Raw genomic sequence first — 25,377 nt, 5'->3', positions numbered from 1 at the left:
CACCCATGTTGTATTCTTCTTCTTTAGTAACTGCTCACATTCGTTGTCATATCAGTCGTTTCTGGGGTCCGGGGACTCCGTGCCTAGGGTGCCTAGGTAGGTGTTATCAACCGCACCACAACGTCAATGTTGCGGGAGTGTACTTCATCGTAGATTAAATTGTAAGAGCCCGTAAGTCTTAGCGACTAGCAGTTCCATATTCCAAGTTTACAAGTGACTGGGGTGGTCAACCCCTTGGACATTATCCATGCTGCTCCCAAGGACAACATTGAAAAAGCAATCGTTAATTATCGCTTTACAAAATGTACAACACTAATAAATAAACATTGTTCGCCGGAACAGGACAGGACGGCACGCGCTGAACGGTTGAAGTTGACGACGAGGCTATCATATGCAAGCTTTCTGCAGAAGAACTTAACCTTAAGAACTTAAGCCGTTCAATTAATTTGTCCGTTAGATCCAAAACTTCATGTGGATGTGTGATAAGTGCGCTGAAAAACTGATAAGAATGTCTCGATTTAAATCCGCAGTTTCGTCGCTCGATGATGCTATGAACACTATAACCGAAAAGCATAATTCCGTGCATGGCAAAATAAGAAAAGAATTAGGGAAACATGGTCAATAAATCGCTTAGCTATTCGATAACATTGCTGCTTCTACTGCGATCTATCTGGAATATCCTCATTCTAAAAGACAGTGTTAAAACAAATTGTTCTTGGTGCGAGCGTAGCAACCATACCTGAACCTATGCAATTGTTTTGGGTAAGCCTTTCTGGCATCCTTCCAAGCGCGTAAACTGAAAGTTGTTGACAAGTTAGGGAAGAAGTGTTTACAGCGTGGGAAAACTGTTGAAGTAATTCCACTTGTAAAACAAGAAATAGGTTTCCTACAAAGTCGGAATTGACCTCCAGTTACGAAAAGTAGCTTTGAACATTGAAACCTGGCCCAAAGGAAGTCAATTTCGCAAATTTGAAAACCAAAATTTGTGGTTATCCTAATTGAGTATGCCCCAACTATCACAATCTCCCCCGAAACAGGCCCGTCCCAGTTTTCAACGCCATTGTTCGGAGTAACTCTCGACGGTTAACCGTTAATCGCTACGAGCATTGTATCAATTCCACCTCCTCAATCCACAAAACTTCCTTTTAACCACATTCTTCTCCATCATCCTTTGTACCGGGACCCACAGCCGTTCCGGTTCTTTGTTTCAGCTCGGTGAAAGGGTCTTCTACACGCCCTTCGCAGGCAAGTATGTACACCTATTTTGTCGTGTGTCCCATCTACAAAAAGGGCGATCAGCTGGATTGTAGCAACTACCGCGCAATCACATTGCTGAACGCCGCCTACAAGGTACTCTCCCAAATTTTATGCCGTCGACTAGCACCAACTGCAAGGGAGTTCGTGGGGCAGTACCAGGCGGGTTTTATGGGCGAACGCTCTACCACAGACCAGGTGTTCGCCATACGTCAGGTATTGCAGAAATGCCGCGAATACAACGTGCCCACACATCATCTATTTATCGACTTCAAAGCCGCATATGATACAATCGATCGGGACCAGCTATGGCAGCTAATGCACGAAAACGGATTTCCGGATAAACTGATACGGTTGATCAAGGCGACGATGGATCGGGTGATGTGCGTAGTTCGAGTTTCAGGGGCATTCTCGAGTCCCTTCGAAACCCGTAGAGGGTTACGGCAAGGTGATGGTCTTTCGTGTCTGCTATTCAACATCGCTTTGGAGGGAGTAATACGAAGGGCAGGGATTGACACGAGTGGTACGATTTTCACGAAGTCCGTCCAGTTATTTGGTTTCGCCGACGACATTGATATCATGGCACGTAACTTTGAGAGGATGGAGGAAGCCTACATCAGACTGAAAAGCGAAGCTAAACGGATTGGACTAGTCATCAACACGTCGAAGACGAAGTACATGATAGGAAGAGGCTCAAGAGAGGTCAATGTGAGCCACCCACCACGAGTTTCTATCCGTGGTGACGAAATCGAGGTGGTTGAAGAATTCGTGTACTTGGGCTTACTGGTGACCGCCGATAACGATACCAGCACAGAAATTCGGAGACGCATGGTGGCTGGAAATCGTACGTACTTTAGACTCCGCAAGACGCTCCGATCGAATAGAGTTCGCCGCCGTACCAAACTGACTATCTACAAAACGCTTATAAGACCGGTAGTTCTCTACGGACACGAGACCTGGACGATGCTCGTGGAGGACCAACGCGCACTGGGAGTTTTCGAAAGGAAAGTGTTGCGTACCATCTATGGTGGGTTGCAGATGGCGGACGGTACGTGGAGGAGGCGAATGAACCACGAGTTGCATCAGCTGTTGGGAGAACCATCCATCGTTCACACCGCGAAAATCGGAAGACTGCGGTGGGCCGGGCACGTAGCCAGAATGTCGGACAGTAATCCGGTGAAAATGGTTCTCGACAACGATCCGACGGGAACAAGAAGGCGAGGTGCACAGCGGGCAAGGTGGATCGATCAGGTGGAGGACGACTTGCGGACCCTCCGCAGACTGCGTGGTTGGCGAAGTGCAGCCATGAACCGAGTTGAATGGAGAAGTCTTTTATGTGCAGCACAGGCCACTCCGGCCTTAGTCTGATGATAAATAAATAAAATGTACACCTATTTTAGACAATACTTCTCTGCCTGATCAATTTCCGCATTCCAGCGTCCCCGTAGCCCCAATTCCATAGAGACCATGAACAATCGAGACTTGCCGTGTGTTACATTGCCCACCTATCTCTCCCCGAATTGCATGGCACTTCAAACTTTCGCCGATTCCGTTTCTGTTTAATCACTTGGACGCACAGTTGCCGCTATAGCTATCTATAGTATCAAGGAAGCCCCTTCAACACCACTATCAAAACAAAGGTGGCATCAACTAAGAAGTGCATAACGGCATCAGCTCAGTGCTACGATGTAATCATCATGATCAAAACTTGTTTTGATGATCGTACACTTTCGAGCCAGTTGTTTGATGCAGAATATGCAGCGTATTGGTGTGATAAAAATCCACGCAATGTATAATAGTACAAAGTCTACTGGGGTGTCAGGCCATTAGGCCGAAGGCCATTTGGCCGAATGGTCATAAGGCCGAACGGTCATTAGGCCGAATGGCCATTAGGCCGAATTAGCAAAAAGAAGCAAAAAGTGAAAAATGAGAAGTGATTTCTTCACCTTACCCCTTCTTCCTTCTCCCTTCTTGTATCTTCCTTCTTACTTCTTCCTTTCTACTTCTTCCTCATTGCGCACTACTCACTTCCCACTCCCAAGTTCTCATTTGGCCTAATGGCCATTCGGCCTAATGACCGTTCGGCCTAATGACCATTCGGCCTAATGACCTTCGGCCTAACGGCCTTCGGCCTAATGACCCAGCATCGTCTACTGGTGGCGGAGTCATCACATTGCAGTATGGCGCCCTTTGAACGCTAGGGTCAATGAAAAAAAAACTCCTTGGAATTTTTGGAGCAAATCTGGATTTCCATCCAATTGAAGAAGTGCGCCCTTTTTTGTGCCATCCGTGTCCACAGTGTACATACATACCTCCAGATCGAACATGTGACGTCGACAATTTTCTTAGATGTCCACTGCTGTTACGTTTCCATTATTATCGAGGGTATGGCAGCGGCGGATGAGCTTCTCGTAATTGGTGACTTCAATTCATCTCACGATGATTTCCTCTATCCTGATGGAGAACGCTCAGTATTTGATTCTGGTGCTTTGCATCTTCTTGATAACTACAGAATGGCAATGCTATCTCAAATGAACTACGCAGCAAATGAGATTAGGCGTTGCTTGGACTTGTGTTTTGTGAGCGGTTTCGGTTTCGATCATCGCTTCAGCCCCAGTTGCTATGTTCAAGCTCGTCGCATACCATCATACTTTAGTCGTCCGAATTCCGGTGAGTCTGGTCAATGAGGTCAATGAGTTTCTCGTGCATGTCCATGTCGTACACCTTTCGAAAGGCCGATCATCAAAGCACTGTCGACATACTGTCTGGTATACTTTGGGACGCTGTATTAAATAAAATATTCAATAAAATTTTGTCGAAAATGGTGCGATCACATTCTTGCATATCTTAGCATACGTTATTGTCCGACATGTTCCCAAAAAAGTTCAAAAGCATAATTTCCATCCTTCCTAGCATACTCGTAAGCTAAAAAAACAAAGAAGAGAGCTTCCATAAAAGAACTCTTACACTTCGGGAAGTATTTCCGCCGGATTTTGGTGCATTGTAAATGTAGATGGATTTTGAATTTTAAAATTACATGGGAACAAAATCCATGGATAAGATTCCCGAGGTGGTGAGGCCTCAAGGAAATACACCGTAAGTCCTCCTTGAAGGATTACTATTGGAGGCTCAACAACGCCTATAAGCAAGTCAGTCATTCCCCATACCAACGGAAGCTCCAAACTAATCTCAAAAGGCGTTTAGGAATCGCGTCGACAACCAACGCAGGGAATATTGCCTCCCTTCTACAATTAAATTTCAGGGCAAAACTGTGATACGGGTAGACTTGATCCCCTTTTCTTATTTCCAATGTATCAAAGCCAAAATTAAAAAAAAAAACGCAGTTTTCGCACAGACTCCCTGAACATATGTAATTTAACTTTACTTAGGCCGATACAAACATTTAAAAACAATTTCGTCTCTCCCCCTCGGATTTTTTTGCCAACAAATAATATTTTGAGGGGGCAACAAAATAAAATTCGGATAATTTTGAGGGTTTTCAAAACATTCTTTAACAAATCCGAGGAGTTTTATGATTTTTTTTCATTTTAATATTTATTTTTTACTAGCAGACCCGACGAACTTTGTTCCGCATAAAATTGATTTATTCTCTGATTAGTTTTCGAGTTATTCAGAAATTTCTGTTTCATTTGTATGGGAGCCCCCAAACAACTAACTTAAAGTTACTAACTTATAGTTAGATAACCTAAAATTGTGATGGCATGTTTACTTTTTTTGTGTGGCTATGTGCTGTGAAAAAATGATAGCATTTGGTCATTCTTAGTATAAGTTATTTAAATTGCGCGTGGCTCTAGGAGGGTCAAAAACACGAACCGTTTTGTAACATTGGTACGGATGTTAATCCACAAAATAAGTCACTACATAATGATCATCTGTCTAGAGGATCTATACTAAAAAAATACGCTAGAATAAATCTACTTTGGTTTCCTGTAAAACAGGTGGATCAGGTCTTTCCATCTTCCCCTATCCACACTACTTCCCATGCGGTCGATTTCAACGAAACTTGGAACACATATTCTCATCTTACGTAGACTGAATATTTTAGATGGGTGTCAGGGTCGTTTTAAAAAAAAAGAGAGGTATTTTTCAGAAAACTTTCATTCAGCGCAATTGATGCATTAAAAATTGAAATCAATTAACCTATAGGTGTGCTCCTATCCTCAAATGACCTACCGCTTTCATCATTTTCCAATTGTATTAGCAAGGCCGGGTACATATAGCCGGACACCCACATATAGCCGGACCATATAGCCGGACAAACCACTGATACAAACCATTTACATGTCAGCTGAACCATTTCGCTTCATTTGCTTCTTTCAGCATATTTTAGCTGTCATCCAAATTGATAAAATAGGGACAAATCAATTGGACATTATCTGGGTGTCCGAAATATAACGTGGACAGGCATGAATATATGTGATGTCCCCATCATAGTACCATTATGGACACAGTCCTTAAGTTCAGTTCTTGATATTCTATATAATCAACATGAAAACATGCGACGTGTCCACCATTATTTTGAGTTGGATCAGCTCCTAGGTATATCATTACTCCATTATGGTCACTTCACAGTATTATAAGAATATTTACGACAATCCAAACCGTCTTCAAGTTTCGATCTTCACAGTCTTAATAATCAACAAGAAGATATGCAACGTCACCACCATCATTTTTATGAGTTGGATCTGCTGCTACAGACATCATAATACCTTTAGTGACACTTCACAGAACTATCAGATTATATACGACGATCCAAACCGTCCTCAAGATACGAACTCAAGGTTTGAAGTACCATTCATTTTTTGGAAAATATTTGACACATTCGAAATAGCGAAATGATGTTTTGTGGAGCTATTACATTTCAACAGAAAAATACAGTACTCAAGACATACAGAACATTAAAATCTGAACTCTAGAACAGTTTGATATCCTGAGAATAATGTGACATCACATCACTTTTATAATAGTGAATTGTTGGTCTATGGAGCCACGGATGCCATGTTCATAATAGTGATGGAGCTATTCCATCTTCAAAGTAAAGCCAATAACCCGTCGATCACTTTGTGATCTTTCGACTTTCAAGATCTGAACTCAGGAATAGTTTGGAATACCGTTGATGTTTTAGGAACATTATGACGTATTTGCCATAACGAAATAGAAGAACAGAAGCCAAAAAATGAAATGAAGACTACGAAGATTATTTTATTAACCATACAGAGCTTTAAGATCTGAGTTTAAAAATAGTTTGGAGTACCGATGATGTTTTGTGAATACTATGACATGTCTATAACAGTGAAGTGATGTTCTATGAAGCAATTCCAATTCAAAAATATGACCAAGACACCGTAGAACGTTTTGTTGATTATACAGACCTTCAACCTTCTATACTGAAGAATAATTTGCAGTACGGTAAATGTCTTGGGATTACAGTGGCATGTTTTTAATAAATAAATGATGTTCCTTGGGGCTATTTCAATTCAAATTCCATAGATCGCTTTGTTGACCATACATATCATACCCGTAGATGAATTGGGAATACTATGATATGTTCGTGATAGAAGAGTGATGTCCCATGGAACTAATCTAACTCAAAAATATAAGCAAGACTCCGTATAACACTTTGTTGATCATACAGACGACCAATATCAGAACTCAAGGATAGTTTGTAGTAGAAGATATCTGTCGCTGTCCGGAACATCTTTTGCTGGCAAGGATAGGGGATCTAAATGTCAATGAATAAAAAATACATACGATTTGACAGTTAGGTACCACACATGTTACGGACAGCAGAACAAAGGGAACCGAAGCGACAATCTTTATCTAGTAACTAAAATGTCTTCTTTTGTGGTACACTGATTGAATGCTTATGTTCTGGGAATACTGGAATTTGTACATAAGCATGTTATTTCGTCCCAAAGAGCTGTTTTAACTTCAAATTACCGCCGAGACATCACAAAAGGCTCTGTTGGTGATGTACAATTCTTCTTCTTCTTCTTATTGGCATTACATCCCCACACTGGGGCAGAGCCGCCTCGCAGCTTAGTGTTCATTAAGCACTTCCACAGTTATTAGCTGCGAGGATTCTAAGCCAGGTTACCATTTTTGCATTCGTATATCATGAGGCTTACACGATGATATTTTTATGCCCAGGGAAGTCGAGACAATTTACAATCTGAAAATTGCCTAGGGCCGGGAATAGGGTCTAGGGCCTAGGCACCGGGAATCGAACCCAGCCACCCTCAGCATGGTCTTGCTTTGTAGCCGCGCGTCTTACCGCAGGGCTAAGGAGGGCCCCCTGATCATGTTTAATATCATGATCAAAATTCAAGGAAGGTTTGGAAGCTTTAGAACTTTTTCTAAAACATATTTTCCACGTATGTCTACTTGTTTATAGTTTGCATCACTTTTAGAACTGATGATATAACCAAACATTATATTGAAATGGGGTGTAGGAAAAACCGGATTGAATCGGTTAAGCCAGCTTCAAATTATTTGACGGACCATAGCAAAATTTTCTTCGAGATCATGATAATTTCCGAAATTCGGTAGTTCTTTTATCGAAATTTCATAAAGATCTCGGTAAGGATTATCGATGACTCGGCAAAATTTTCCGATATTTCGGAAAAAAAATTACCGAGATTCGCGAAATCATTGTTGAGATCCCGGGTATGTTAGATTCTCGGCAATCGTAAAATTATGAATTTTATATGAGTACAGCATGACGAAAAGAGTCCGAATAAATGTAATTTACACATATATGTCAGCTGTTTTTGATCGTTATTCCCAAATTTGACAAGCTAGGAGTGAATGTCATTCTTTTTTAATGGTTCTCAACCTCCGGTTGAAAGTATATCTGATTATACGTCTAAACCCTAAAATGGACACATTAAAAGCTTCATATACTATTAGAATGAATAAATCCTCTTATTTTAGAATTATGGTGAAAGAAACCTGAGAAGTATTGCAAGTCACCCCATTTGACGGTACATTGTAAAACAATACAACAATAATAAAAATATCAAAATAATATCAAAACAACACTATTTATACATAATTCAATCGGAACATATTTTAGAGCAACTTAAGCATAGTGATTTTTAATTTGTCAATCCTTACACACTTAAATTTTTTTGCTAGACCTCGGCAAAATGTTTGCCGAGATTCCAACAGCCGAGATCTTGGAAATGTTGTTTACTGAAATTCGGTAATTCCTTTACCGAAATTTCGTCAATATTTTGCCGAAATTCGACGAAGTTGATTTTTTGCCGAGATCTCGGTAACGAAATTCGTCGAAATTATTACCAATATCTCGGCTGTTGGATTCTCGGGAATCGGGTAAACTTAGAATTTCAAGTGTGTAGTTGGGGGAGCCTCCTACTTCCCTCATTTTGTTGTTTTAACGATTTTAACGGATCGTTTGATATTTTCAGACAATCGAAAGCTCTTTGACGGTTCAAGAAAGATGTACACCATCATTCATTTCCTTACCCCACCATTCACCATGCGACTGTCTACATCAGAAGATTGACAAATAAAATTTGTCACAGCTTCTGTAGAAGGTCCACTTTTTCGTTCATACTTCCCGATCTATACAGCTTTTTGTACAAGTTTACCAAACCCCAAAACTCCACCACATCCTAGGATACAGGATATAGTCTTTACGTACACTTAGTTTACGAGAAAGGCAAAAAGGAACAGAACGATTGATTAAACCATTCCACCCACATTCACTAAAGAACGATTGACGAAATGAATAAGCCAAATACTTAGTATGCCATGAGTCTAATTCTCAACACGTGCTCGAACCTGCAATGAACGCAACCTATGACACAACATACGGAACAAGTGAACACACAATTCCACACTCAAAAGAATGCAATCATTCAACAGAAACATGTCTCAATGGTATCATTTGTTGGAGGATTGTTTTCGGTTGACTTTTGTAAAAGGATACTGTCTTCTGGGGGCTTGTTCTCGGTTGAGTCCATACCGGGCAGTGCAGCTGCTACTCGTCGGAAAAGCTAAAAGAGATCAAAGGAAAAAAATTACACAGAGCAATATTCGACAAATTTGTACATGAACGTTTGTGATCGAACCGAAAATTAAAACATTTCAATTGATTCAATTGATATTCAAATGATTCGTGTGCAAATTGCGTTAGAGACTTTTGTCCGGTGCTTTAACAGATAATTTAATTTTGTTTCTTCAATTCTAAATTGAGTCATCCTACACAAAAACCGAAAATCATAAAACCGTCCTGAGATCAATTCGTCAACGTCTGTCCGTATGCATGCAAGCAAGTCCACCCACCTGTTTCACGTTGTAACCGGCCTTCGCACTGGTTTCGATGAACATCACATTCAGTTCTTTCGCTTTCCGCTCGCCTTCCTCCGTCGAGACCTGGCGCTTGTCCGAGAGGTCAGTTTTGTTGCCCACCAGCATGATGATTACGTCACTGCCACGCTCCGTCCGGACGTCGTCGATCCATTTCGATGTTTGATGGAACGAGTTAGCATCTGCAGTCGGTGTGAAGAAGGGCGGACGGGAAAGGATCGAAATAATAATGGTGATGAGTAATGATGAGATATGTGCATTCTTGCCACATTGTACGTAGGGTACGTACATGTGACTTTGTGATTGTAGATATAAGTATACGTATACAGAGGATGGATCAAAATCAATATGGTTTCTTTGGACATTTTCGCTCCGGGGAGCAGAGCAAACGGTTATTACCATTGCGGATGGATAATGAAGATAATAATAGTCTATGTTGCTCGATTTTCGCCAACGAGCCGCTATTGAGGACTGAATGTGAATATGTGATGCGTAGGCGAAAGATGAGCCATCAGGGAAAATGAATTAACGTCGAATTGTTTTCATACAATGTATCAACAACATTTTGTTTTTTTTAAACATTCGGATTTCAAACAAAAATTGTCATTTAAAAACAATGACACAGAGTGTATTTATAGGATTGATAAAAATGAAAACTACCTAGGTAGCAAGGTACCTCCAATATCTTCGAAATATATACTAAACTTTCATAGAAGTTTGCGAAAAAATTGTATCCTAACATTCAATACAGACCGATTGTACCCTCAATATCCCTATACACATAAATGCATAATCAAAACGAGGCAAACAAAATAACAACACCCCCCGATAGACTTCTGCAGCAGATTGAGTAAATTGCCAATGTGGCAATAATCGGAATGGGAAGCAAATGTGATGAAAATGCATAAATATTCGAATTGATTTCGGTTCACTTTTGATCGATGGTTCCTTGTGGCCGCCGAAACGGTGATGCCAACACCACTTGGGTGAGAATGGTTAGTTCGCAAATTTGGAAGTTGGCACTGCGGATGTGTTTTTGTTATGAATTCCGCATATAGTTATCACTTTGTAGCTTTTGCAACAGCGGGCAGGTTTAAAAATAAATGTGGGTTTGTTTGTGAAGAAACTGATCAATGAGTAAACTAACTGAATAATGGTGCAATTTTTATTTGAATGCCGAATAGTTAATCTAGTGAGCCATTTTTTGCCCCTTTCATTTTCCATGCCATCTCAATTGATGATGACTGGTGGTCGGAAAATGGGAAATAGCAAGAAAAACATATTTCTTAGAGGTTGGAGGCTTAAAAAACTGAAAGGTGCAGCCCAATCGGGTTGTACGCCAAGTTGACGTAGGACTACGTAGCTATACGAAATGGATGGTATTCGCCATCATAATGTGTGTCTCTTTATTAACATTGAGCTCGGAGGTCAACCGAATCAAGAAGCCGAATAACAGCTCCCAGTTGAATGGACTTTGAGTCTCCATTCGTGGAAGGGATTAACACGACTCATTGGTCGCATCACCGCTGAAGCTACTCGGCCGATTTTCAGTGGAGGACATCACAATCCTGGAAGACACCATCCCCAAAAATGTCCGAAATAAAGGAGAAATAGGCAGAATCGGAAGCAGCGCAAAATCAAAGGAAAACATATTTATTTGCAACGTTTGGTTTCCGCCCGCGATGGAAGCGTACGTGTATCGTTTTTCATGGCGCCGGTGGCAAAGTGAGTGGAACTTCAAGAATTATATACACACAGTCCTTTTCAGGACTAAAACTATTTATCCAAGAAGAGGTATTGGCCGTTGGGAAAAATCTTCATACAGTCAAACAGACTATTCGGCTTACGTTTTCGAATTGATTGACGAATGACAATTCTTTATATTTATTTTTAATAATGCGTCATTTCAAACACTAAAGCAGCTAAACGAAATTTTCCATTGAGAGGCGTCTTCATCGATTTGGCTGTCGTCGGCGGAAAGTAAAATTTTCAGGCAAGATTTTTTTTTGTTTTGTTTATGGTAGTCATTGGAAATAAAATCGATTTTTTCCGGCCACCAATATAAACAAAATAATGTCAATCCGAGATAAGTTTTCCTCAAAGTAAAACACTTAATCTTTTGGCGACGATTAAAAGTTACTCTTCTAATTCAAAAAGCAAATTCACAAGCACTCGACGGGGATGATGCAATAAATTTGTTCGAATGGACAACAACCAAGATACCAAGCCGAACGCCGATGCCAGATGCCATCGAAACAGTTCCTTTTTGCAATCAACCCTTTCTGTTAAGAAAATGCTGGTTCTGAGAAGGGCCGATTTGCTTACTAACTGGAACCAAACGCTTGTCGGGTCCTAGTGTTGATATGCCACATCGTGCTGTTATTGTCCGACGGCCACTTGATGACTTTTCGCTTGGATCCCATCATTGAGAATATATTTTCAGCATCGCCACTGGTGGCGCAGGATCGCTACGGACGCCACCACCAATGCGATGGTTTTCCGCTCTTGCTGCTAAGTCCGCTCTGCTGCGTCTGCTCTGAGTGAAATCTTTCTTTTATTCAATAAATTAAGCCCGTTAGCCCCGCCTTTTTGTGATCTGATATGGGTGTAAATATGATGTGCACTCATAACGATTAACGAAGAGGCGGAGCTAATGGGATAAATTCATTAGATACAAGAAAACTGCTTTTCGGCGCGCGCTAGCTATTTTGACCGGGATTCTACGGAGAGCAGCATAGAAGAGCATGGAAGAGACTGGACATATAAAGCATCCTGTGAAATATTCTTGTTAGATTCTGAACTTGGTTGTGTGCTGTTAATGGATCAAAATAAGGACTGTTCATTAAAGAAAGTGGACACCTGTTTTTTAAAGGAACATGTTTATTATGAAACAAATTCATAAGGTTGCTTTATATAAATGACAATCAACATACATATGAACGAATTCACGTGATTTTGAATATTTACTTCTCTTTTCTGAAGAATGCTCGGACTTTTTTCTTGACAGCTCCCATTAGATTCTGCACAACTTCTTCCGTAACTTTTCATTGTGCCGCAGACCAAATTTTCTTGAAGCAGTCAACAGAGCTTGCTTCTCTCCCATCTACCTTAAGATGCCGCGTAATTATTGCCCAGTATTTTTCGATAGGACGCAGTTCAGGGCAGTTTGGTGGGTTTAGGCATTTTTCGACAAAATCGACCTTTTCCTTCTTCAGCATCTCCAACGTAGCAGAAACGTAGTGAGCCGATGCCAGATCCGGCCAAAACAATAGAGGATCCATATGCTTTCGGTAGATGGTTAGAAGTCGTTTTTTGATACATTATTTTCTTCAATTTTCACCGTTGTTTTTGAAATATGGAGTCCCAGGAGCAAATTGCTTGTCATACCAAAACATTTCCCCCATTTTTTTCGGTTTGGATATATCGCACGTCATCAGGCACATCTGTCCTCTGTTCAGCGTTGAAAAAAATTGGCCCTGGAAGTGTACCGGTGTCCAATTTGACGTATATCTCGTCGTCCATCAAAATGCACTATACCATTTGTGCAGAATTAATCTGCGAGTGGATAAACTGATCCGACCTATCGTTCGGAATTTCTAAGGTTTTTCCAAATTTTTCAGGTGTGCTGCAAAAGTAAACAATTTCTTTACAAACAGAGCGAAAATTACGAATTTTTCGTTAAGTTTTAACCTTAAACCATTAATAAAAAGGTGTCCACTTACTTTAATGAACAGTCCTTATGTTTTGTTAGAAAGAGTAATGAAATGAATTCGACGCAAGACGAGATTTTCTTCATAGGCACTAGACTAAAAACTGTGTCCCATCCCAAGACGTTGATGATCCAATGAGTGATCATTAATCATCTTAGCAACGTCACTCCCAACGATTCAACAACAACTATTACCTAATAATATGAACTGAGTGATTGGTACGAGATGTCCCCGTTCGTTGCTTAATTGTGAAATCAACTTAAGAATTGATTCTCACAGGTATTTTCAACAACGCTACACAGTAGGCCTGGCAGTTTTTATGTTTAAATTAAATTAATGATGTGCTTCAAACATAAATACTGACAAGAAAAGTGATAGATGTAGTCGAGTTTATCAATTTCCAGGATTTGTTCACGAACTGGCTGTGTATGTGTAGACTAGATTTTTTTCATAGTACATTATTGCCGTAACTAATGAAAAATTCTAGGGGGGCTAACTTTTTTTTAAACTTTTTCTAATTTAACACTCATAAGACAGAAAGTTTACCATTTTTGCTCGATTCAACTGATGTATATTGTTGGTCTACCAGATATCAATGGACGACTTAAGGTCACTCCTGACGGAATCCAAGTTTCAAAGTGCTCACGTTTTCGGGGGCACACCACTCGATACGGAAGCAACGCACAACTGTCATTTTTATTATTTCACGCATGCTGCGACGCAGCAAAGCGAAATCAATAAAAATGACAGTTGTGCGCCGCCTCCGTATCGAGTGGTGTGCCCCCGAAAACGCGAGCACTTTGAAACTTGGATTCCGTCAGGAGTGACCTTAAATATTTCAAATGATGTTCATTGATGCTCAGCCCTGTTTCAAAAATCTAGAAATCTCGTAGGATTCCCAAAATCCTTGATAGGTTCAGAAAACCATAGGTGTTGCGCTCGCCGTAAATAGAATGTGAAGCACGATCCTGATTTTCAAAGGATTTTTTATTTGCTTCGAACCTAGAATACATTATAAATTAAATATTAGTTAGTTAAACTCTTTTCGCCAGCTTTCAATTCAGTGGCCTGACAATTCCTACGAGCTTTCAAATGGCGATCTGACCACAACAAACTAACCTTTCTTTTCTGTTAGAATAACTTCTAGGATGATTTAAAAAATCAGTTTTGCATTCCAATACAACTTATTGTCCGTTAATTTTCAATTTAGGCCGTTACAAATATTTAATTCACTTTTTGTCCTACTGGTCTCCGAAAGGTCGAGGGGGGGATAATAAAAACTAAATATTAAAATGAAAAAAATCAAAAAACTCCTGGGATTTGTTAAAGAATGTTTTGAAAATCCTCAAAATTATCCGAATTTTATTTTGTTGCCCCATCAAAATATTATTTTTTGTCAAAAAAAATCCGAGGGGGGGGGGAAACAAAATGGATTTTAAATATTTGTATCGGCCTTTTTCTAAAAAAAATGCAACAAATTAGCTTATAAGAGCATTTGATAATACATAGGAACATTTAACACATATTTTCTCTCAGTAGGTCTGTTTCATCCCTAACTGAGACAATTTCACTTGTTTCATTGCTGCAGCGACAATAGGAGTTTAGAGAATTAAATAGTATGCAGAGTTTTTAAAACCATCCGAAAAATACAAAGTTCTTTCTTATTCAACTTTTAGTTACCTCTACTTGAAATCTAAGAGTTTTACCGAACGCTTTTCAAGAAGCCTACAGTGATAATTGAAATGCATTGCAGCTTTTAGCATTGGTATTAGTTAGGAAGGCTGAGACCATACGCTCGATTTAGATAACAATTACTCACAAAACCCTGGAAAAACTTGAAAATCTCAAGGAATTGTCCATTATCCATTAAGTACTTGTAATACTAATAAATAATATTTTTTTTAATTCACTTGCTGATGAGGTATTTCCTTTGGTATTTCACAAGTTTTAATGTGTTTGAAGCGTCCAGATTTTGTCGTGAGCAAGCCTTATAACTATTGCTCGAAGTTCCAAAACTTGAGCGAATAGATTCAACTTGCTGTAGTGTTTCGAAAAGAGGGATTATGAATAATGAAGACAATCCTTTCTCTGCATTTACCCCCGTATATAATCAGTGGACTAGATGTACAATACTTATACAATGTAACAAATTTTCTAGGGGGGGCTAGCCAGATCCTAGGTGGGGCCATAGCCCCCCCTAGCCCCCCTGTAGTTACGCCAATGAGTACATAATATAATCGCTTGGCGTCTGTCGGTCTGAATGACGGTCGTCTGTGGGTGGATGCTGTAGAATTTTTTCTCTAAAGTAGCGTATTTATCGATTTGGCTGTCTTCCGCAGAAATTAAACTTTTCTGGCAAAATTCTTTTTTCAGTTAATCGATGGAAATGAAATTGATTTTTTCCGGGTCATAATTTTATACAAAAGAAAGTTAATCCGAACTGATTTTTTTTCCACGTGCAAAACTTAATCGTTTGGCGACGATAGAAAGTTGCCCTTCGGCAGCACAATCACAAGCGCGCGTTGGAGGAAGATGGGGCAATGAATTTGTTCGAATGGATGAAACCACTAACAGCAAACAAGCTACCACGGCGCTGCCACCGGAACAGGCCATTTTTACAATCAACCCTTTCTGTCCAGAAAAAACTGGAGAAGATCCAATTTTCTTTCCCCAGTGAGCTATTCCAATAACTAACTGCAACCAAACTTGATGACTTTTAGGTAAGACGCCACCATTTGGAATAAATTCTGGTTCATTGAGGTTGAATGATGACCACCGACGCCGACGATAACTATCAATGCGATGGTTTTCCATTGAAAATAATACCAGTACCATCGTGCTACTGTTTTCACTACGCTGCGTCCGCTCTGCGTGAAATCTTGTTAGAACTGAGGATTAGATCTTAATTAGCAAGTTGCTTGATTTTGATGTCTGTGCTTGCGATGCATGCACGGGATTGGTTGTTTTCTATTCCTAAATTGTTTGCCAATTTTTAATAATAAATAGTTGAAAATCTGCATTTTTAGAACAGTACAATGAAGCGTGAAATAAATATGCATTTTTAGAACAGTACAATGAAGCGTTGACTCATCCTTGATCGAATGGTCCAAAAATATTGGAAATCCATCGAGAAACGGCTGAGATACTAACGTTCAAAGTCATATTTTCGTGACGGTCTCTGATTTTCGCAATCGCAAAGTGTACCCCAATATAGAAAAGACATACGTGGTCCTACGTCAAAATATGAATTCTTTGGGAAAGTTGACCTTAAATAAGCCAGAGAATCGACTGAGACAATAAAACGAGAAAATAAATTTTTGACGGGAAAGGTAAATTAACTTCTTGAATGACATTCAAGGATGTTATCGATCATTTAGTAATTTGCGTTCGATCATTTAGTAGTTTGTTAATAATCCATTCTAAAAGCTGAATTTCGAAATATGTTGTATGGTGAACTTCTAGTGCGAAGGTTTTTCTACAACTCTGCCTAATACTCCGTTGTTAGATTTCGATTAATAACGGAGTTATAACGCTAGTTGTAGTAACTTAAACTAAATAATTGGAATTTTGTTATCATTTAGTCTAAGTTACTGTAACTATAGCTTACTATTGGAATTCAAACAACGAACCATTAGGCAGAGTTTTAGGATAGCCTTCGCACTAGAAGTCCACCATGCAACTCATTTTGAAATTCAGCTTTTGGAATGAGTTATTGACAAACTACTAAATGATCGAACGCAAATTACTAAATGATCGATAACATCCTTGATGACATTTGCCTGATTATGGACCAATGTCCAATTCAATAATGCCATTTTTTTTTGCTTTTAATTATTGATAGGCGACAAGAAGTATGGAAAGGTTGATTTTTAAAAAGTCGAAAGAACCAATAAAACAAGGATTTTTTTACAGGGGGAAACATGACCGAAGAGACCTGACAACTGATGCATTTTTCGTGAAGACGGAAGTCTAAAATGATCGGGAGCATTATTCAGTCGCACAGACCGTTTCAAGCACGTGTCAATCAGTTTCACCTGATTCGGTTAGCTAAATGCACCTCAATCAATGGAATCATCACGAACCTCCAATAAATAAACTGGTACAAATCGATTCAAGACGATCCTAATGAATGATTCACCTGTCCATGCGGGGGAAAAACAACATTGCTTCTGTATTGATGGATGTGATACGATGTCGACTATCGTCAGCGTCGCTCAGCCCACCTGCATTCGAGCGATATGATAAGCAATCACTTTCTTTCGATGACCACCCTTCTAGCTTTGCGCTCACCATTTGTGTCGAACAATCTAATCAATTTTTCAATTTTTCAAATCATATATGGTTCCTAGTATTTTCGAAAGATCGTAAATATGGAGAATCTATTTCTAAAATGTGTTTAATGCCTATATGGCGATTGAACATCAGCGGTAATTCTGAAGACAAGTAGTTGCACCCACTGGTGAAAACGCAGGTTGTTCAGGAAGGCTCAGCTATTTCTTATCAGTTTTGATGTCAGCAACCCACTACGTTGGAGTCAAATTCATAGAGTATGGAGAAATGCAACGGTGCCTTAGGTTGTTTTTTCGTGTTCCGTTGCTGCCGAGCTTACCTAATTATAGTTGTACACGCGCTCGGCATTCACCTGAGCCGGCGATTGTGTCAACGTACTGATGGTGTCGCCGTTTGGTCGGTCGTTGTCGCTTTCATAATTGGGTCTTTTGATTATTTGATTATTTGGAGCGTCGGTGTAGTTAGAAAATAGATAAGAAATTACAAGTTTGACGGCTAAGAGCCAATTTCTTCACCTCCGTTTAACTCTTAAGCGGTGCTTTACCATACATTTAAATCTGGTTTAAACGGAAGTGAACAAACTGTTCCTAATACAATACTTTTCGGAATTACCCGGAAGGAACTTATTATTTTAAAATATGTCACTGTTAGAATATCGAAATATCTGCATTCAGCAAATAATTGTACATATTTGTGATTAGAGATTTTTTTTTACAAATTTGGAAAGTTGACTAAAAAACGAGACTCAGGCAACAATAGTTGAACTATATGAACTTGTGCAAACTCAGTTTTAAACATATTAATAATTGATTGTTCACATATATGCTATATAGAAATATTTCCTAGTTACACCAATGCCGTCGAGCCATTCTGAACATATCACCACTGAATCATGGGTTGAAGGAATCGAGTTCGAGGTCGGCTTGTCGCGTTCTACTTCCCGTGAATGAAAAGTAGAATAATTGATATACTCGGCGTATCAAACTTTACAGCCGAAATCGTCGACTAAGGTTAAACAATCGTTCGTTTCCACTTAAATTAGCTGCATCGTAAATCGAAGTTACACCACAGCCTTCGCCGCAATTCCTGTGCATCATCGCATCGCTTCGGCGGGATCAACCGAAAGTTGCATCGTTGCAATTTCACTCCGTCTTTTCAATTTACCAATTCGCCGTCAAGTCGCATTAACAACAATGGTTGCGAACACATGAAACAATTATTTTTTTCGGCGTTTTTATTAAAGTCACTCCTCTTCCAAATTACGTAACCGGTCTCAACTAGCGTACCGATATGATAGAGCCCGGTATCGGACCATCATCAGAGGCGTCAAGCTTCATTTCATTTTGCCAAATTGTTTTTTCTTCGGCAAAACCATATATATGACTATAGCGGTTTTGTTTCCAGGGTCAACCATGTTACGCTTTGATGCGTTTAATTCAGTATCAACAGCCACATGTAAACCTCTAAAAATGTCTGTGCTCCCTTTATGATTGACTTATTAAGTGGTGCATGGTCTGACGAGCAGGAAGGTGTGTCATACCAGTCTTGCTTGTTAACATTTTTTTCACCTGTTGTGGTCTACAGAACGCTTCAAAGTTTGATTTTTTAACTGCTTTTTCTATTAGAATTTGGTTTAATTCAATATTTTCAATACCATCTCTGGGATCAACCAAAGCCTGACCACATCAATCTCTGCGGGATGTAGCTGCATACAAACGAAATGCGATTCCAATTCAAAGCCATAGCTTCCCATGGTATGCTTACATGAAAATTCTACTACATCCTGATCCGGCAATTGCAGCAGGAAGTGGTTGACAATGTCGAATGCGATGATATTTTTTCAATAATAGTAAAACATGTGGTGTTCATCAGAAGAGTGAGTTGTTTGTTCAAGTGCATTTATCTTTTTTTCATTTTGGGTGCCAGCTTGATGATCTGACTTAAGCAAGACTTTTTGAGTAATATATGTACCTCGCGTATTTTTATTATTATACATACATGCGCAAATTCGTTACTGCTGTGTACAATCAATCTGTTTTCACAGGATTTTATAAGAGCAAAGGTCATCAAAGGTAAAAGACAAAATGACAAGCGTCTTATTCTAGAAGCGATTTTGGAAGTTCTACTGATATTTTGAAGGCTTGTACTGAACACCCTCACACACGTATAACTTTTGAAATATCTCAACAACGAGAAAAATATTTCGTAGTAAATGTACATTCCCGGCTAAAAGTTTGGTTTCACCTCCGAAAAATATAGTCAAAAGTTTTTGGCCGTATTTTTGGAAGTTCTACAAAGTCATTCCTCCAGAAGTTCTACAAAGAAATTCCTCGAAAGAATTCCTTCGGAAGTTCCTCAAAGGAACTTCCGGAGAAATTACTTTGAGGAACTTCCGGAGAAATTCCTTTGGGGAACTTCCGGAGAAATTCCTTTGAGGAACTTTCGGACGAATTCCTTTGTAGAATTTCCTGACGAATTCCTTTTTAGAGTTTCCTTAGGAGTTCTTTTGAGGGAACTTCCGGAGGAATTCCTTCGTTCCTTTAAGGAATATCTAGAAGTAATACCTTTGAGGAACTTCACCGTATTGCATGGTTTTCCGATCGTTTTAACAAACCTGAAGTCTGTTATCTTGAATTCCAAAATGCGCCAAAATGGCGGTAATTTTCCTGGTTCAAAATAATTTTTGCTGGTACAAATGACATATTCTAATCGTATATTGAATCGTTTTAAACGAGAGAAATTACAACTTTTTTTACCTAATTCATGAGTTTAGAGAAGAATTGGGAAAAATAGACTAATTTTGAGTTATGTCACGCACAGAATTCAATGCAATCCAGTTCACCAATACTCTATCAACACTTGAATGATGTTTGAGACCTCTCCGAGAGAAGCAAATAAGATTTTCCGTTAATTAATTCGCTTTTGAGTATTTTGGGAAAAATCGGGTAAAATGGACCTTTTCCAATGGTTTGTCTGCAGTGAAAATATCACCAATCGATTCCTCAGATTTTTCACTTGAGAATGGGTCTTTTCCGGACCTCTAAAATAGCGGCATCTAAATAAGTACCATTATGGCACTTTTCTTCCCACTGCACAATGGGAAAAAATTGTCCATTACGCGAATAAATTCAATATCTCGGTTCGGTATGGGCGGATTGCGCTGAAATTCTGACACAAATTGTAGAACTTTCTGGGGAAACGTGCAAAGGTGGTTAAGTTCACTGCACGAAGCTGCAAGACCGTGTTTTACCCCAATGCCCAATACTTGTTACGTTATTCCTCAAGTTGCCCACCGGACGATTGAAGTTATTTTGCCCACCGCACGACTGAAGAAGTTAAAATAATGCTAATTTAACCTCACGTTCTATTTATTTCCAACTATTACCCAAAAGGGGGCCCTCCTTAGCCGTGCGGTAAGACGCGCGGATACAAAGCAAGACCATGCTGTGGGTGGCTGGGTTCGATTCCCGGCGCCGGTCTATGCAATTTTCGGATTGGAAATTGTATCGACTTCCCTGGGCATAAAAGTATCATCGTGTTAGCCTCATGATATACGAATGCAAAAATGGTAACTTGGCTTAGAAACCTCGCAGTTAATAACTGTGGAAGTGCTTAATGAATACTAAGCTGCGAGGCGGCTCTGCCCCATTGTGGGGATGTAATGCCAATAAGAAGAAGAAGTATTACCCAAAAGGTTAAGATCTTCCGGAAAGCATGACAAATAAGGGGCATCAGGGTAAGACGAGGTCTTGCAGTTTCGTGCAGTGGACTTAACCACCTCTGCATAAATCCTCAGAAAGTTCTACGTTTTGTGTCAAAATTTCAGCGCAATCCGCCCATACCGAACCGAGATATTGAATTTATTCGCGTTATGGACATTTTTTTTCCCATTGTGCACTGTGCAGCGCCGGACACCTCCCAGCAACGGACACATATCAAAACGACACTTACGGAGGTCCCTGCACCATCTCATACAGTACAAAATTTACGTGTCCTTTACATGCATAGAATGCCATTCCTCATGTTGTAAATTTTGAACAACATTTTAGATTAAAAAAAATGTCTAAAATTACGATGTTTCACCTTACTTTAGAAGGTTTGAATCAACAATATTAAAATCATTCGAATGTATTCTGCTTATATGGAGATGGTCAATATTAGCCGTGTTTTAAACTAAAATCATAATGTGTTAGATATATCATGTAACTGTGGTGCAAATTCAATTTCAGAATCCGGTAGCTGTCCCCCATTGAAAATGGCATTGAAAAAGGTGGGAATTTGGAGTAGGATGTATGAAATGTAGCTGGATGGTCAAATAAGCTTTGCAACACATTTTATTATCTACAACTTGAAGAATATTACTAATCTAAATGGTGTCTTTACTCATGTAACAGGAACTTTGTTATATTTGAACATGATGCAATAGTGTCCGGTGCTAGGGGACACTTTTTCTGAACCGTGAAATTATTAATGTCACGGTATATGGTATACCAGTAAACATAATCCGGTAAAGAGTTGAAGTTTTTTTTTAATGGCTTATGTGTCCGGCACTGGGGGATCTTCCCCTACTACAGAGGAGGCCAGATCTTTCGGCACGTACTATCTCTAGGATATTCAAAATGTCACCAACTTTCGTGCATACATCGAAGCATCGACAAGAAATGAAAATATTTGAAATAAGAACTGTTCGGGATTAAGCCGACTTCATCTTATTTTTATTCTCAAAGTTATGTGTCCAGATTTTGTCGCGAACAAGCCTTACTCATAGAGAACAAGGTAGGGTACCCACGCACCCACGTGGGTGTATCAATCGTCACCACAGTAAAGAACTACTATTTAAAAAAAACATATATTAACCCTCTCCCGCCCATGGTGTCTGTGGAGCACCATCGAATTTTGCACCTTCTAACCTTCATCGAATTGTTTCAACAACAAAAAGGAATATTTGACACATCTTTATGGTACCATTAGACTGCAAATATAATCAATTTTAAGAACAAATAGTGAAACTATTGAAAACAATCAATTCACTATTGATTTACATTTTTTTTTTCGTTTTCCACTAATTTTGGCTATGCTAAATAACTTTTGTTCTAACATTTTCCTCAAAGATGATTCCTTCCTATTGAAATCTTTGAAAAAAGTCGTGGGCGGGAAGGGTTTGAAGACATGTGGGTGGTGTTGATATGTCAAGCGTAAGGTTTTCCTACCTGCTTCTTAGAACAAATGTGAAAACCGCATTCGTGATAGTACCCAGAATTGCTTAATCCATAATAGGAACGCATGTACCAGTTGTGGCACTAATCTTAATTTTGATTCATATTATGGCAAATCTTATTGTTTTCTTATGGGATTGGCCATAATGGGACCACTAGAACAACAAAAATAAGCAAAATGTTTTTTTATAATTGTGGTTTATTTGATTTGCAGGAGATTAAAGATGTTATCATGTCATAAGAATATGGTTCACTGATCAGAAAACGGTTTGTGGTGATGTGTTGTGCCACTTGGTGTATAATGCACTAATGCGACAACTGGTACATCTACCCTATATCCGAAAACATATTTTTATCTAACAATATTAAAAAATGAAAATCTTATCAATGTTTCTCACGTTCATCAAGTACAGTTATTAGTCTCAACATTTTGCGTCATAACAGATTAAGCTTAAAATAATAAATTTGATCGAATCCGAGAAAAATATAATCATCTCGTTTAGAACGGCTCGGTTATGGTTATTATTAAAATACAAAATTGTGATAAATTAATTTAACTAAATTAATTAATTAATTCTGCGCACAAAAATGCATTCATTAAATTTTGCTATGTTCTGGCGGCGACCCTGTTTCTGGTTGCAATGAACGGGGTCTTCAATGGCCTACCAAAAACCATCCACAAAGACTGTCTACCCGCGAACGTCGGGGACACTCCGGCGCGAACGCGTATCCGAACCCAAATAGCAGTTAGTGCAGTTCATCGGTGGGCCTTGTCGGTCGGTTTCTCCATGTTTGCCGGAAAAAGTGTTCACGGGCATGTGTGCAACGGATATTCAAAATCTATCTATTCTAATCTACTATCTCTAGGATATTCAAAATGTCACCAAGTTTCGTGCATACATCGAAGCATCGACAAGAAATAAAGCCAATTGAAATGAAAACTGTTCCGGATTAAGCCGACTTCATCTTATTTTTATTCTCAAAGTTATGTGTCCAGATTTTGTCGTGATCAAGCCTTGCATACATAGAACAAGGTAGGGTCCCAAATAACATTTTAAGTTTTATAATGCTCTTGAAGACCATAATTTACTCTTCAAGAGTGTTATAAAACCAGCACAAAACCAAAATGTTACTAGGGGTGGGTGTACCAATCGTCGCCACAGTAAAGAACAACTATTTAAAAAAAACATATATTAACCCTCTCCCGCCCATGGTGTCTGTGGAGCACCATCGAATTTTGCACCTTCTAACCTTCATCGAATTGTTTCAACAACAAAAAGGAATATTTGACACATCTTTATGGTACCATTAGACTGCAAATATAATCAATTTTAAGAACAAATAGTGAAACTATTGAAAACAATCAATTCACTATTGATTTACATTTTTTTTTCGTTTTCCACTAATTTTGGCTATGCTAAATAACTTTTGTTCTAACATTTTTCTCAAAGATGATTCTTTCCTATTGATATCTTTGAAAAAAGTCGTGGGTGGGAAGGGATTGAAGACATGTGGGTGGTGTTGATATGTCAAGCGTAAGGTTTTCCTTCCTGCTACTTAGAACAAATGTGAAAACCGCATTCGTGATAGTACCCAAAATTGTTCAATCCATTATAGGAACGCATGTACCAGCTGTGGCACTATTCATAATTTTGATTCCTTTTATAAATCTTATTGTTTTCTTATGGGATTGGCCATAATGGGACCACTAGAACAACAAAAATAAGCAAAATGATTTTTTATAATTGTGGTTTATTTGATTTGCAGGAGATTAAAGATGTTATCATGTCATAAGAATATGGTTCACTGATCAGAAAACGGTGTGTGGTGATGTGTTGTGCCACTTGGTGTATAATGCACTAATGCGACAACTGGTACATCTACCCTATATCCGAAAACATTATTATTATTATTAAAATCTTTATTAAAGAGGTTTTTAGCCCAAGGCTAGTTCACCTCCGAGCTTCCGAAAACATATTTTTATCTAACAATATGAATGAAAATCTTATCAATGTTTCTCATGTTTATCAAGTACAGTTATCAGTCTCAACATTTTGCGTCATAACAGATTAGGCTTAAAAAAAATTGATTGAATTCGAAAAAAAATCATCTCGTTTAGAACGGCTCGGTTATGGGTTATTATTAAAACTAAATTAATTAATTAATTTTGCTTTTTTGAGCTTGAGCTTGAGCTTGATTGACTGCTCGTAGTTGCTACTCCATTATGACCAGATCAGCTGTTCTTGCACAGGGAACCAACAGATGTTTGCTTGGGACTAGCACACATCTTCAATGTACAAGCACTGGTGATCTCATTTGTTAGGTCATACTGGCGCCTGCCACGTCAGAATGCAAGTCAATATTGGGAAGGGGGAGGAAATGATGATGCAATCACTCGCCCACTGCAAGCCGAATATACCTCTGCACTTGCCACGAGTTCATGCGGAATTTGTTGGAATTTCTGGGTTAGGTTGGAGAGGCAGAGGTCCGTCTTGGTTAACGAGCTGCCAATGTGATAGATAGGAGAAGGTAACTGATGGAATTTCTAATTG

General features: G+C 39.1%; 1 protein-coding gene across 2 annotated transcripts in view; it reads right to left on the bottom strand.

Annotated features, from left to right (window-relative positions):
* LOC134225457 (ras-related protein Rab6) overlaps positions 1-25,377 on the bottom strand; it is a 67,327-nt gene that overhangs the window by 5,777 nt on the left and 36,173 nt on the right. For both annotated transcript variants that reach the window (XM_062705543.1, XM_062705544.1), the window contains exons 4-5: positions 9,586-9,791; positions 9,230-9,296 (exon numbers count right to left, since the gene is read on the bottom strand). In XM_062705543.1, coding sequence (XP_062561527.1) covers positions 9,230-9,296; positions 9,586-9,791 — 273 coding nt within the window. The remainder of the gene's footprint in view (positions 1-9,229; positions 9,297-9,585; positions 9,792-25,377) is intronic.

The sequence above is a fragment of the Armigeres subalbatus genome, chromosome 3 (assembly GCF_024139115.2).
Source record: "Armigeres subalbatus isolate Guangzhou_Male chromosome 3, GZ_Asu_2, whole genome shotgun sequence".
NCBI lineage: Eukaryota > Metazoa > Arthropoda > Insecta > Diptera > Culicidae > Armigeres > Armigeres subalbatus.
The sequence above is the reverse complement of the archived record's forward strand: the minus strand, read 5'-3'. Positions and strand labels throughout refer to the sequence as shown.